Here is a 15510-nt window from a genome sequence, read left to right as displayed (position 1 = left end):
CTACCACAGCTGTAGTTGGAACAGGCGCTGCCATTCCAGGGGTCACAGGAAAGATCCCTGAAGCTTTGTTTGTTACATCGAGACCTTCAGTCTCTACCAAGACCACTGGAGTGGAAGCAACTGCCCTAGGAGGACTTGCACTAACAACAGTCGGACCATTTGCTCCTGAAGGAACAGGAGTAACAGCTGGGCAGACCAAAGCTGGTGAAGAAATTATCAGTGGTCCTGTAACAAAGTCTACCACAGCTGTAGTTGAAACAGGCGCTGCCATTTCAGGGGTCACAGGAAAGATCCCTGAAGCTACGTTTGTTACATCAAGACCTTCAGTCTCTACCAAGACCACTGGAGTGGAAGCAACTGCCCTGGGAGGACTTGCACTAACAACAGTCGGACCATTTGCTCCTGAAGGAACGGGAGTAACAGCTGGGCAGACCAAAGCTGGTGAAGAAATTATCAGTGGTCCTGTAACAAAGTCTACCACAGCTGTAGTTGAAACAGGCGCTGCCATTTCAGGGGTCACAGGAAAGATCCCTGAAGCTACGTTTGTTACATCAAGACCTTCAGTCTCTACCAAGACCACTGGAGTGGAAGCAACTGCCCTGGGAGGACTTGCACTAACAACAGTCGGACCATTTGCTCCTGAAGGAACGGGAGTAACAGCTGGGCAGACCAAAGCTGGTGAAGAAATTATCAGTGGTCCTGTAACAAAGTCTACCACAGCTGTAGTTGAAACAGGCGCTACCATTTCAGGGGTCACAGGAAAGATCCCTGAAGCTACGTTTGTTACATCAAGACCTTCAGTCTCTACCAAGACCACTGGAGTGGAAGCAACTGCCCTGGGAGGACTTGCACTAACAACAGTCGGACCATTTGCTCCTGAAGGAACGGGAGTAACAGCTGGGCAGACCAAAGCTGGTGAAGAAATTATCAGTGGTCCTGTAACAAAGTCTACCACAGCTGTAGTTGAAACAGGCGCTGCCATTTCAGGGGTCACAGGAAAGATCCCTGAAGCTTCGTTCGTTACATCAAGGCCTTCAGTCTCTACCAAGAGCACTGGAGTGGAAGCAACTGCCCTGGGAGGACTTGCACTAACAACAGTCGGACCATTTGCTCCTGAAGGAACAGGAGTAACAGCTGGGCAGACCAAAGCTGGTGAAGAAATTATCAGTGGTCCTGTAACAAAGTCTACCACAGCTGTAGTTGGAACAGGCGCTGCCATTCCAGGGGTCACAGGAAAGATCCCTGAAGCTTTGTTTGTTACATCGAGACCTTCAGTCTCTACCAAGACCACTGGAGTGGAAGCAACTGCCCTGGGAGGACTTGCACTAACAACAGTCGGACCATTTGCTCCTGAAGGAACGGGAGTAACAGCTGGGCAGACCAAAGCTGGTGAAGAAATTATCAGTGGTCCTGTAACAAAGTCTACCACAGCTGTAGTTGAAACAGGCGCTGCCATTTCAGGGGTCACAGGAAAGATCCCTGAAGCTACGTTTGTTACATCGAGACCTTCAGTCTCTACCAAGACCACTGGAGTGGAAGCAACTGCCCTGGGAGGACTTGCACTAACAACAGTCGGACCATTTGCTCCTGAAGGAACGGGAGTAACAGCTGGGCAGACCAAAGCTGGTGAAGAAATTATCAGTGGTCCTGTAACAAAGTCTACCACAGCTGTAGTTGAAACAGGCGCTGCCATTTCAGGGGTCACAGGAAAGATCCCTGAAGCTACGTTTGTTACATCAAGACCTTCAGTCTCTACCAAGACCACTGGAGTGGAAGCAACTGCCCTGGGAGGACTTGCACTAACAACAGTCGGACCATTTGCTCCTGAAGGAACGGGAGTAACAGCTGGGCAGACCAAAGCTGGTGAAGAAATTATCAGTGGTCCTGTAACAAAGTCTACCACAGCTGTAGTTGAAACAGGCGCTGCCATTTCAGGGGTCACAGGAAAGATCCCTGAAGCTTCGTTCGTTACATCAAGGCCTTCAGTCTCTACCAAGAGCACTGGAGTGGAAGCAACTGCCCTGGGAGGACTTGCACTAACAACAGTCGGACCATTTGCTCCTGAAGGAACAGGAGTAACAGCTGGGCAGACCAAAGCTGGTGAAGAAATTATCAGTGGTCCTGTAACAAAGTCTACCACAGCTGTAGTTGGAACAGGCGCTGCCATTCCAGGGGTCACAGGAAAGATCCCTGAAGCTTTGTTTGTTACATCGAGACCTTCAGTCTCTACCAAGACCACTGGAGTGGAAGCAACTGCCCTGGGAGGACTTGCACTAACAACAGTCGGACCATTTGCTCCTGAAGGAACGGGAGTAACAGCTGGGCAGACCAAAGCTGGTGAAGAAATTATCAGTGGTCCTGTAACAAAGTCTACCACAGCTGTAGTTGAAACAGGCGCTGCCATTTCAGGGGTCACAGGAAAGATCCCTGAAGCTACGTTTGTTACATCAAGACCTTCAGTCTCTACCAAGACCACTGGAGTGGAAGCAACTGCCCTGGGAGGACTTGCACTAACAACAGTCGGACCATTTGCTCCTAAAGGAACGGGAGTAACAGCTGGGCAGACCAAAGCTGGTGAAGAAATTATCAGTGGTCCTGTAACAAAGTCTACCACAGCTGTAGTTGAAACAGGCGCTGCCATTTCAGGGGTCACAGGAAAGATCCCTGAAGCTTCGTTCGTTACATCAAGGCCTTCAGTCTCTACCAAGAGCACTGGAGTGGAAGCAACTGCCCTGGGAGGACTTGCACTAACAACAGTCGGACCATTTGCTCCTGAAGGAACAGGAGTAACAGCTGGGCAGACCAAAGCTGGTGAAGAAATTATCAGTGGTCCTGTAACAAAGTCTACCACAGCTGTAGTTGGAACAGGCGCTGCCATTCCAGGGGTCACAGGAAAGATCCCTGAAGCTTTGTTTGTTACATCGAGACCTTCAGTCTCTACCAAGACCACTGGAGTGGAAGCAACTGCCCTAGGAGGACTTGCACTAACAACAGTCGGACCATTTGCTCCTGAAGGAACAGGAGTAACAGCTGGGCAGACCAAAGCTGGTGAAGAAATTATCAGTGGTCCTGTAACAAAGTCTACCACAGCTGTAGTTGAAACAGGCGCTGCCATTTCAGGGGTCACAGGAAAGATCCCTGAAGCTACGTTTGTTACATCAAGACCTTCAGTCTCTACCAAGACCACTGGAGTGGAAGCAACTGCCCTGGGAGGACTTGCACTAACAACAGTCGGACCATTTGCTCCTGAAGGAACGGGAGTAACAGCTGGGCAGACCAAAGCTGGTGAAGAAATTATCAGTGGTCCTGTAACAAAGTCTACCACAGCTGTAGTTGAAACAGGCGCTGCCATTTCAGGGGTCACAGGAAAGATCCCTGAAGCTACGTTTGTTACATCAAGACCTTCAGTCTCTACCAAGACCACTGGAGTGGAAGCAACTGCCCTGGGAGGACTTGCACTAACAACAGTCGGACCATTTGCTCCTGAAGGAACAGGAGTAACAGCTGGGCAGACCAAAGCTGGTGAAGAAATTATCAGTGGTCCTGTAACAAAGTCTACCACAGCTGTAGTTGAAACAGGCGCTGCCATTTCAGGGGTCACAGGAAAGATCCCTGAAGCTACGTTTGTTACATCAAGACCTTCAGTCTCTACCAAGAGCACTGGAGTGGAAGCAACTGCCCTGGGAGGACTTGCACTAACAACAGTCGGACCATTTGCTCCTGAAGGAACAGGAGTAACAGCTGGGCAGACCAAAGCTGGTGAAGAAATTATCAGTGGTCCTGTAACAAAGTCTACCACAGCTGTAGTTGAAACAGGCGCTGCCATTTCAGGGGTCACAGGAAAGATCCCTGAAGCTACGTTTGTTACATCAAGACCTTCAGTCTCTACCAAGAGCACTGGAGTGGAAGCAACTGCCATGGGAGGACTTGCACTAACAACAGTAGGACCATTTGCTTCTGAAGGAACAGGAGTAACAGCTGGGCAGACCAAAGCTGGTGAAGAAATTATCAGTGGTCCTGTAACAAAGTCTACCACAGCCGTAATTGAAGCAACCGCTTCAATTGGGGGAGTCACTTCAAAGGTCCCTGAAGAACCATTTTTCACATCTACACCTAGAGTTAAATCAACAACCCCTGAGAGCGTTTTTACAGAATCAATAACAACAACAACCATCATTTCAAAACCTTTGTATCGGAGTACTACACCAGAGTTGGTGTCAACATTCAGTACAGGCACCACAGTTTTAGAACCAGTATCTCAGAAAATTCCAGCTACCACTCTAACATCTGCAGTTGTTCAAACAACTACCTGTATTTGCTTTGTCAATGGAACCTCATATCATCCAGGTGAATAGTTTCCATGTTTCACTATTTTCATCATTTATTGTGCAATATTTGATGCCATCGTGTCCTTATATAAGTTTGTTGCTTAAACATTTTTTCTTTGTATCTTTTACTACTTATGTCATTGTGTGCACTAAATTTAATTTACACCCTTATGTTTTCAGGGGACACTATTTACAATGTTACTGATGGTTTGGACTGGTGTTATGTTTACTATTGTAACGCCTCTTGCAAATTGGAGTTTCGTGGCAGTCAATGTTCCACCACACCATCACCAAGCGCAATTACAGCCACAAGTTTCAGTACATCAAAGCCTTCAATATCAAGCTCAGCTCCACCCACTTCAGCAATTCAGACTTCAACATCCACATCTCCACCTATAGTGCACTGCAATGACTTGTCTCCACCAAAGCAGGTAAAAATCACAAACTATTTCTTATTTTTCAATTTTTTCACAGGTGCGTATATTCTACAATATTTATTCGTAGCTACTATAGCTTGCAATTTACAACATTGGATATTAAATGCCAGCCGCATTTGTACTTGCATCAGTGTGATGCAGGGACATGCAGCAGTTGAAATAGTTTGGCTATTATATATCATTTATAGTTTATTAATTTATGAGTATCACAATTTAAAAGTCCACAAAATGTTAGATTTATGATGATTTGTCAGATCCTAATTTGCACATTCATGTCAAGCTAAATATAATATCCAACTGAAGATACATTTTTCTTTGGCATTGCAATGATTTCTGGTGCCATCTAAGAAGGAGCAAACTTAACGAGAGTTTAAATGTGATGCCATTTCTGAAACACAACATTGTGTCACCAACTAATGGTAACCTGTTCCTTTTGAATACCATTCAGAATGGAGATTCCTGGAAGGTTAACAACTGTACTATGGCTACCTGTATCAATGGTACAGTGAGCGAAACAATGATTTCATGTCCCACACAAAAGCCACTGATCTGTGTCAATGGACGCACTGCTGTCAATGTCTCTGACAGTGATGGATGCTGCTTCCAACCCGAATGTCAATGTAAGTTTGAACTGTAATATTTCGACACAATTTTCTTTTTATCTATTTATCTATCATACATAATTAATGCAATATGTGTTAGTAAGGAAATATTCTCTCTCAAAATAATACAAGAAAAAAGTCACAATAATACAAAGTTCTATTCCTCAAGTATTAATCTCATTGCATCTCATAGTTAAGCGTGGAAAAGGTGGTGATGCTGGTTTTCTGACTGCCTTTTTTATCTCCACAGGTCGATGTGTCCACTGGGGTGGATCGCACTATAAGACATTTGATGGAAAATCTTACAGTTTTAAAAAGGAGTGCTCTTACTACCTTGTCAAAGAGATTAATCCAAATCATAAATTGACCATAATTTTGAATAACAAAGACAGTGATCCATCAGACAGCACATTCTCTGGCCAGGCTCTCACTGTTATATATGGGTCTGACACAGTGTTACTGACTCAGAGAAAGATTTCAGGAAAAACTATTAATGTGGTGAGCAAAAATTCATGATGTCTGTTTGTTCTAAATATTTTTTTATGTGTGCACATTTTTAAAAACCTCGTCATGAGTGCGGTGGTGCTCTGTACAAGATAATATTATGGCCACATTTGGTGATGTTTTTTCAATTACAAGAAGACAGTATGACATTAAAAGAGCATTTTATTTCATTCTTGTTTTCTAAAAAATAGGCTGGTTGTTAGAGATTTACTGTTGTTTTTTCCCAAGATTCTCCCTGTAACTTAATAATTGTAAAATGGTAAGTTTATTCTCATAAATTGTAGTTTTTGTGTTCGCCTGATGTTACTGCCTTGACATCAGATAAGTGCTGGTCTCTCAGTGAATTTTAACTTTCTATTAACCAGTTTACAGCTGGCCCAAACTAAATACTGCTGTTCAGATAATTGCACAAACCCACTGTCAATCTGAGTAAAGGACTACATTTGTTCTTTGTAGAAATAGGAGTAATATTATTTTCAATGTTATTAAACGTTCATAAACAAACAGTGTCAATGCAGAAAACATTTCCTACCTCTTTGAAAAGTCAAAAGCAAACCCTATAACAGGGGAGGATGGGTGCTATGGTTTTAGCAAATGTCAGTGTCAGTACTTCCGTATTTTGTGGAGTGTGTTCAGATGATTCTGTGAGACCGATTTTTTTTTCCGGATTAATTTTGTAAATGTCCTAAAGTACACCCAGAGACCACTTACACCAATGAATAATCAATACTTAATTAATACTTATGTTTTTCTTCTGCTGGTTCTTCTTTGACACAGTGCGTCTCTTGTCTTGCAGGTGTTCCTTAATGGCAAACGCATCTATCCTGCCTATAGTAATGCTGTGTTGCAACTCACCAGCACAGATCTGACGATTACTTTGGAGATACCAAAGATCAACGCAGTTGTGATTTATGGGAAGTCAATCGCCATTGACTTGCCTTATTCCCTCTTCAATGGAAACACTGAGGGACAGTGTGGTGAGTGACTAGAACATGTAAAAATCCTCAATTTTTGTTTGCCAAGAGACATCTAATGTAGCAAGCCAGAATACATAGCAGAATTTTTAGAGGGTTATTCAAAGATGTCTAAGTGGTCAGAAACAGGAGCAGATAAAATGAATTTTGACTGGTAGCTAAATCACGCAATAAAGACAAGGAGAATTCACTTGTCTTGCTTCATTTGGAAAGGGAAAAAATGGGATTCACCCTCTTTCCTTTTTGGAAATGCCCTACAAAATTTAGAAATTGAGTTGTATAAAATGTTGTGCTGACAGTAAAGTATTATCAGATGGAGAATATTTTGATTTTTGAAATATATTTTTTAACAGAAAAGACAAAAAGTAAAAAGTCAGAAAGCAATGTCAGAACGCTCCCTATCAAAACGTGACTGTTTACTGGTTGTCATAGCTAGTACAAATAACAAATATCATACATTGTTTTCAATAGAGTTAGCAAAGCAAGAACCAGGTAGTATTTCACACCCAGAAAGATACTTGTGATCACAACTATTTTATGGGCAGTGTAGCTCAGGGGGTTGGAGCAGTTATCTTGGAATTAAACATTCCTGGTTTTATTCCCATACTCTTCCTAGCCTGTTCATGTGTGGTTTAGCAAGTCACTGAACCCCTAACGGTTCCCATTGGCACTGCTAAGTGGCTGCCTACTGCTCATGATTCATCCATGATGGGGTAAATGCAGTGGTCAAATTTAACTTATGTTGCACTGTATGTATAACTGAATGTGACAATAAAGTGCTTTCTTTATTTATTTACCTACACCAATGCTGTAAATTCCTATTGTGCAGTTATTGCTTTTGATAACACCCAAAGAAAAGAGGTAAATACTCTGAAAAGAGGTTATATGTAACCTGTCTCCCTTGAGATGATGTTAAAAAAAGGAGCTGAAGCTTTGCCTAAATATAGAAGTCAAAGTTCACAGAAATTTTAACAATATCACTTTCTTGAAATGTGTCCAAAGCATTTTAATGTATGATGACAAACAGAATCAAGTTTTAGGGTTGGGCCTTTGTTGCTGTGTTTTTATTATTTTCTTTTTAAAGGACTACATTTTTGTGAGGAAGTGTGAAACCATATCTTTTCAGCTGTCATTGAACCTAATTACTAAGCAGATTTTGTGGTTAAAAACCTGCAGCGGTTCAGGGGTTTGAATTGTACCAAAGACAAACAATGACCTAATATCCTTCCTTTTCCCAGGCACATGTGACAACTCCATGGACAACGACTGCCGTGCTCCCAATGGCCAGGTGGAAAAATGTACTGCTGTGGCCAAAGAGTGGCTTGTCCCTGATACAGAATGCATCGAGCCCACAACATCCCCACCCACCACACCCGTTTCCAGTAGTACTTTCGCACCCACGACTGGAACAGAAAAGCCTTGTACAGCAGCTATCTGTGACCTCATTAGCAGCAGGTGAACCTAGATACTGCAGTTTGTTTGTAATAAGCAAAACATTTAGCTGATGTCGTGGGAGTTTATATACTATGATACATTCATATACATATGCATTCATATATTTTTATATGCAAGTTGTTAATATTGCCTTAAAGTACATTGTGATGCCTACATTGTATTTACTTTCTAACACAGGGACCATAGTTTTTCATGTTCTTGAACCCATTTATACTTTTTATTCTAAATGAAAATGTTTATGTGTTGTGTTAGTTTTTTTTATGTTGCCATGAGAAGTAACTTTAGGAGCAATTGAGCAATTCATTCTTTATAAAACAATTATGTTAATGTTGGACACAAAATATTTTATTATCAAAATAGTATTACATGACCAATATTTAATAATATTTTCCTCAACATTATTTTTCTTGTAAAACAGTTAGTTTTTCTCCTGAAGCCCTGCTCATTCATCATTACATTCACAGGATTACTTTCAGAAATATGGGGACAATGCCATGACTATTTATTAGATAAAAAAAGGAAGAATGAAAAAAAATCCAGGAAATATATGCTGTTTCAAAAGTCAGTGAAGTAATGTTAGATATGTTTTGTAATATGTAGCCTCAGCCTAATTCAGTTTTAAATCACTGCAGGTATATATAAGTTGGATCAACCGTAGTTTTGAACATTTGGCTGAGATAATTTAATTCAAAAGTCCTTCAAACATCTTTATCACATATGTATGTCAATAACTTTTTGATAATTTGTCACGCACTTTTCTTTCCTCCCGCAGAGTATTTGCCTCGTGTCACAGTGCTGTCCCCCCATCGCAGTATGAGAAATCCTGTGTATCAGATGTTTGCGAGGGCAGCAACAACAGCTGCTCCAGCCTGGAAGCCTATGCCTCTGACTGTGCCAGTGCTGGAGTGTGTGTTGACTGGAGGAAACACACCAATGGGTTGTGTGGTAAGATCTGTCATTCTGTGATGAGAGCTGGACTTGTGCAATTTGTGTGAAGTTTCTCTGTGTTCTGCAAGATAAAGACCTTTTTCTCTGTCAGGACTTGAGTGTCCAAGTGACAAAGTGTACATGGCCTGTGGTCCAGCTGTGGAGAAAACCTGCAGCGACAGGTAATGAAGAACATCAACTTGAGTAGTGTCCGACATCATATAGCTCTATCTATCTGTCATTCTTTTCACCTGTGTTTCACCTGTGTTCACCTCTGCTAATAGGTGAGTATAGAGAAGGCCAGAGGGAGCTGCGTTGTGTTTTTGTAGTCGTAGAAAAAGCATATGACAGGGGGGAGAGGAGCTCTGGTATTGTATGAGGAAGTCTGGAGTGGCAGAGAAGTATGTTAAACTGGTGCAGGACATGTATGCTAGCTGTGAGACAGTGGTTCGGTGTGCTGGAGGGATAACAGAGAAGTTCAAGGTGGAGGTGGGACTCCATCAGGGATCAGTTTTGAGCCCCTTCTTGTTCGCAGTGGTGATGGACAGGCTGACAGATGAGATTAGACAGGAATCTCCATGGACTATGATATTTGCAGATGACATTGTGATCTGTAGTGAGAGCAGGGAACAGGTTGAGGAAAATGTAGAGAAGTGGAGGTATGCTCTGGAAAGGAGGGGAATGAAATTTAGTAACCAGAGACAGAATATATGTGTGTGAATGAGAGGAACTCGGGTGGAACGGCGAGGCTACAGGGAGTGGAGATAAAGAAGCTGGAGGATTTCAGGTACTTGGGGTCAGAGAGGCCAGACTGAGATGGGTACGGTCATGTACAAAGGAGGAACAGAGAATATTCTGGCAGACGGATGCTGAGATTGGAGCTGCCAGGCAAGAGGTCTCGAGGAAAACCATAGAGAAGATTTATGGATGTATAGAGAGAGGATACGAAGGTAGTTGGTGTGAGAGAGGAGGATACAGGAAATAGGGTTAGATGGAGAAAGTTGATTCGCTTTGGCGATCCTTGAAGCGAAAAGCTGAAAGAAGAAGTATATATATATATATATATATATATATATATATATATACACTGTGTTTGGGATATATGGGAAAGGAAATGAAGGAAATTAATTACATTGTTGATATTTTCCCTGTGTTTTAAGATACAATAAGAAGTTTCAGACAAACAGCACCAAGGAGGGCTGCTTCTGTCCTCCAGATACCACCCTGTTCAACACCATCTCCAGCACTTGTGTGACCTCCTGTGGTAAGACATTTTCCGACAAACCCTCTTTGATGCTGTGTATTCACGCACTATAAATATGGTGAAAACGTGTAAACAAACAAGATAGAATAGACTTCCTTATTTTCCGTGAGACAACTGAATAATTCTGGACTCGCTTGGGAGCAGCTAAAGTTGAAACATGAATGCCTCTACTGTAAAGGTTTAAACACTTGTTTCTGTTTGCATTCCAGATTGTGTCGGACCAGATGGAAAAGGCAAACAGGTTTGATGCATATGTGAATTGTATATGTGTGTGTGAACCTAACGTGTGCGAATTATTTGATGCGTGTGCTTTTTATGTGATGTGGTGTGATGTGATGTGTTTTTATGGAAGCTGTATTTGTCTGTTATTATGAGACCTGTCCTTTTAAACTGTGATTTGTGTTTGTATGCGTGTGAAAACCAAGTGTTTACTGTGAGCTGTCTGTATGAAATACATGTATGATCTATATCTTTACATTATATTAACATTGTACTTGACTTGTGCCCTTGTCAAAAGCCGGGTGAGAAGTGGACAAGTGGTTGCTACTCATGTGTGTGCGACGAAGAGAGCATGAACGCTGTCTGTGAGCCTCTTGAGTGTCCACCGCTTAACTGCAGTGGCATCGGACAGCAGCTGGTCAACAGGAGCGATAGCTGCTGCATGACATGTGGTTAGTTGAGGTTGTTCATTCATTGCTTAGGTAGACAGTAGACAGGTAGCTCTGGAGAATTTTCTTGAGAGAATAGATTGGCGAATTATCACTTGTAAATTTATAAAAAGAACCTGTAGATAGTCATGGAATATTGTTTGAAAATAAAAAAGGAAACCCTTTCAAAAAGAGCAAGAGGAAGTACATAAAGTTAGCTGTTAGTAAATTTCATGCTGATAATCTCCAATTCTTTCCCGACAGAATGTAAAGGTGACCTGTGTCCTGTACCTCCCTCCTGCCAACTGGGCTTCAAACTCAATGTCACTTCAGGGATCTGCTGCCAGAGTAGCAAGTGTGGTGAGTGCAAATCCAAACACTTGTCCAAACAATTTACTTAATATTAGCTTGAGAACTGGTGTGCTGGGCCACTGTCACACCATCGCAGCGACACAAAAATGCCTGTTTAATTCCTCTGGGATCATTTTCGTATGCAAGCTTGTATGAGTGACATTTTAAAAAGAATCTGAACGAAAACCAGAAAAAAAACTGAAATCATAACAAGGACCAGATAAGTAGGTAAATATTAAATAATAAATCTTTTTTAGTAACATAAAATAAATCATGCTAAATATTAAAAGTGTAATTACTATTGATCCCTTCTCAAAGGGATATTTATTTATTTGTTTGTTTATTTCATAAAAGATATATCTGAATCAGAAACACTATTGATCCCAGAGGAAATGTTGTATATAATGTTTAATGTTTGTAATTTATAATTATGTATGTAATAAATATATTTATGGATAATATTTATGTAATGAAGTAAAATGCATTATATATCAATTTTATATAAATGTGTCTGTTTATGTAATTACACGGGCTTGTTTAGATGTAACTTGTATTACATATAGAAATAAACATATGCAAAAGACATTTTTAAAATGCAATGAGTCTACAAATATTCCTGTCTAATCATTTGTTTTATGTCTCTTTGTCTGTTCAGAACCTAAAGGTGTTTGTGTTTATAATAACACCGAGTACCAGGTGAGTCCAGAGAGCTGGCAACACACCCCCTGCCTGACCATATGACAAATCGTCTCGTATTTATTATACATTTATTATTATAGTTTCAATTGTTGGAGACTCAGTAAAGATATTTGGGGGGAAAAAAGTAGTCATTTAGTTCAAGTTAACCTGTGCAAAGTCCAAACAACGCATTCTTTATTTTTTTCAAGGAATTACAATGTTTTTTTCCTCTGTGTTTTTCTGTTTTGGTTTAAATGACAGCGCTGACCATTTTTAAGCCTGATTCATAAAATTTAGGAAACTCTTGGAGTTTAGAGAAAGTATTGTCTCATTTAAGTGTAGGTAAAAGAGTTGTTTCTTCCTCTTAATCCTTTACGGTCTTGAAATAATTAATTCACGCGTCTCATTCAAAATCAGTTTTTTCTGTGTTTTTTCAATTTCAAATTAGTTTATATCTATCTAAGGTACACCAAATGATCTTCATTTAGTAGCTACCAATCCCCTGTGATCAAGTCAAATCAGGTAATTTTATTTGCATCTATTTTTGTCCGACAGCCTGGAGACCTTGTCCTTACCCCACCGGCACCTCGGCGGCAATATAGAGCCACATCGCCTCAATCAGGACAGCCTGGAACCATAGTGACCTCATCAGGACAGTCTGGAATCACAGTGTCCCCATTTGGACCCTCAGGAACTATGGAACCTGGGCCCTGTCAAAAGTGTCTGTGTGACGCGATCGTGGACCCCAGCACTGGGCTGCACCAACTTAAGTGCAGCCCCATTGTCTGCGACACAAAATGCCAAACAGTGAGACCCGAGCAAATGCGACACACTCAGATATGTCACCAACCTTTTTCTCCTGTGACATCATAGAGCCATGGTTTGATGAGCTTAGGCTCACCTCCAAATCACACATTTATTAAAAGTTGCAGTAGCAGCCGCACCAATCCTGGAAGAGCAAACACCTCCTCAAACATGCTCGCTTTTCATTCAGTCAAGGTCAAACTGCTTCTGCTATTTTGAAGTTGCTCTAATCAACCACTGGGACAGAATATGGTTCAAACACGTCCTCCAGTCAATTCACAGCGTTGCCTAGACCTGCATTGACTGCGTCTGTGTTTGCAGGGTTACGAATACGAGACTGAGGAGGGGTCGTGCTGCGGGAAGTGTGTCCAGAAAAAATGCGTCGTTACCACAGATGACGGTGTGACACATGCTGTGGAGGTCAGTATTGCAGCAACATCAGGAGTCAATAAAAGCTTCCATTAGAAAAGCCCCCATGTCAAAGCAGTGTTTCACCCAAAGTGAAAGACCACCCCTAAAACACCAACTCAAATATGAATTCATTGAAGTCGCATTTAATAATAAGGTATTCAGAAATTATTTTGGCTCAGGGACAAAGATGTACTGCATGAGTTGTGTGACGGACAATCTCCTGCAGGTCAACACCACATTTGCATCACCCCAAGACAAGTGCGTGAAATATGCTTGCAACCTGATCGAGGGGGCCCACGTTACCGAGAAAATCGAGAAGTCGTGCCCCGCCTTTGACCCTAAAGACTGTGAACCTGTGAGTGGCTCTCAGAATTAATAAGCTCCTGCACTACAATTAAGGGAAGTTCTTTTTGTACTTGAAAATGCATTTCTTGTTTTTCACACATTCATGCTTACTGCACAAACTGTTTTCATATGTTGGTTTCTGAAATCCTACAGCCAAAGCAGAAAGAAATTGCTTAGAAAGTCAACAAGGAGCTGTTAAATCATACATCAGTGGTCAGTGTTGTCAGGTGGTCTCCAGACCTGCATGTCTGTTGCTCAACTTGTCACATCTCCTTCCTCAGGGAACCGAGACAACCGACGCTGATGGCTGCTGCAAGTCCTGTGAGTTCCCAAGTCACAAACCTTTGAGATTTGATGCTAAGAAAATATCATGCTGCTGAAATTGAAGTCTTACTGTGTGGTATGTGTTTTTTAGGCAAGCGGAAAAACATCTGTGAGATGACAACTGAGGAGCAGGTGATCGATGCAAATGGATGTAAAAGCAGTCAGCCTATAAAAATTACATCCTGCAGCGGACAATGTGGAAGCTCCTCCAAGTGAGTCCCCCTGTAAAATATCCTTTAGTTGAATGTACAATATGACACAAATATAAGCAATACAGTCAAGTATTACCCGGGGACACTTGGAAGAATGAACCTTAAGTCAACGACAAGTTTCATGAAACGTCTACCACCTGAATATCAGCCCTTTGTTGTTTTAATCACATGAAAAAAAGGTTCACATCAATACTGTGATTTCCAAATTTACAGTGTAACTGTTTGTTTGGGGCTTGGAGGTTGAAGATCAGTTAAAGGAACCATTGATGGTGTTTCTACAGGTATTCTGCCGCTGACAATTCCCTGGTAAATGAGTGCAGCTGTTGCAAGGCGGTAAAGACGAGCCAGAAAGAGGTGAAGCTGATCTGCCCCGACGGATCAGAGCGACGCCAGAACGTGGTGCAGGCAGAGATGTGTGAATGCTCACCCTCTGACTGTAAACTTAAGTAAACCCCGCCCCTTGGGAAACCCAGAAGTTCACTGGATGACCTTGGCTTTTTTTTCTGAACCGGTGACTCCTTCCGCCTGATCAATTTTCATGAATTATTATTAAAGGTCTTTTTTGCAACATTAATCTGCTTCAACCTTTTTATTGTCATTTCCCTGTCACTTGACCCCCATCCACATTCCACACGCATACATTAAACATTGCAATGATTTCAAGTCAAAAATACAGGTTCTATGAATCTTCTGAATTAGTTTTTCTAAGATTTTGTAGTAAACGTACTTTTGTTAAGTTCCGTTTCATCTTATACATCATATACAATGATATGAGGGGAAGGGGTCTCATTTCACATTTATCTGCATTAATTTCACACTCAAAATACAATAAAAAATAAGTTCTAATTTGGCAAAAAACTGTTCATTCATCAATTCCTTAATTATTTAGTTCACCTCTGTCAATTGGATTATTGACTATTTAGCTTGATAAAATGTTTCACAAATTTAATTTTCCACATGACAAACATGGTTACAAGCAAATCTGAGGACAAATGAATGAGATTTAAAAAGAAGAGGAATGGAGATTTTTTTAACCAAAACATTATGTATGATAATTAACTTGGTGGTGCGAAAATATCTTTTATTACGCATTCACTGTATTTTGTATTAATTTATTCTCTGTATAGCTTATTCTACGGTCAGGGATGGTCTAGGGAAGGGGGATGCTGGAACCTGGTCACTGGTCGACCACAAAGTCACATATGGAGACGTCCAACAATTCACTCTCATTCACACATTCGGGCAAT

General features: G+C 41.4%; 1 protein-coding gene across 1 annotated transcript; it reads left to right on the top strand.

Moving 5' to 3' along the window:
* The first annotated feature begins 3903 nt into the window (after positions 1-3903).
* Positions 3904-15010, top strand: LOC147235593 (intestinal mucin-like protein). Its single transcript, XM_086143707.1, has 19 exons — positions 3904-4347; positions 4509-4759; positions 5214-5385; positions 5618-5865; positions 6668-6848; positions 8084-8300; positions 9073-9245; positions 9340-9409; positions 10388-10491; positions 10701-10732; positions 11009-11162; positions 11403-11498; positions 12145-12185; positions 12723-12974; positions 13293-13391; positions 13609-13737; positions 14009-14048; positions 14143-14263; positions 14545-15010. The coding sequence occupies exons 1-19, from the start codon at positions 3918-3920 to the stop codon at positions 14711-14713; spliced, it is 2979 nt and encodes a 992-aa protein (XP_085999833.1). The 5' UTR covers positions 3904-3917; the 3' UTR covers positions 14714-15010.
* The last annotated feature ends 500 nt before the right edge of the window (positions 15011-15510 follow it).

This window comes from Fistularia commersonii, chromosome 3 (genome assembly GCF_037954325.1).
Source record: "Fistularia commersonii isolate RoL2024-O1a breed Wild chromosome 3, RoL_Fcom_v1.0, whole genome shotgun sequence".
In the NCBI taxonomy this organism is placed as follows: Eukaryota; Metazoa; Chordata; class Actinopteri; order Syngnathiformes; family Fistulariidae; genus Fistularia; species Fistularia commersonii.
This window is presented reverse-complemented; position numbering and strand designations above follow the sequence as displayed.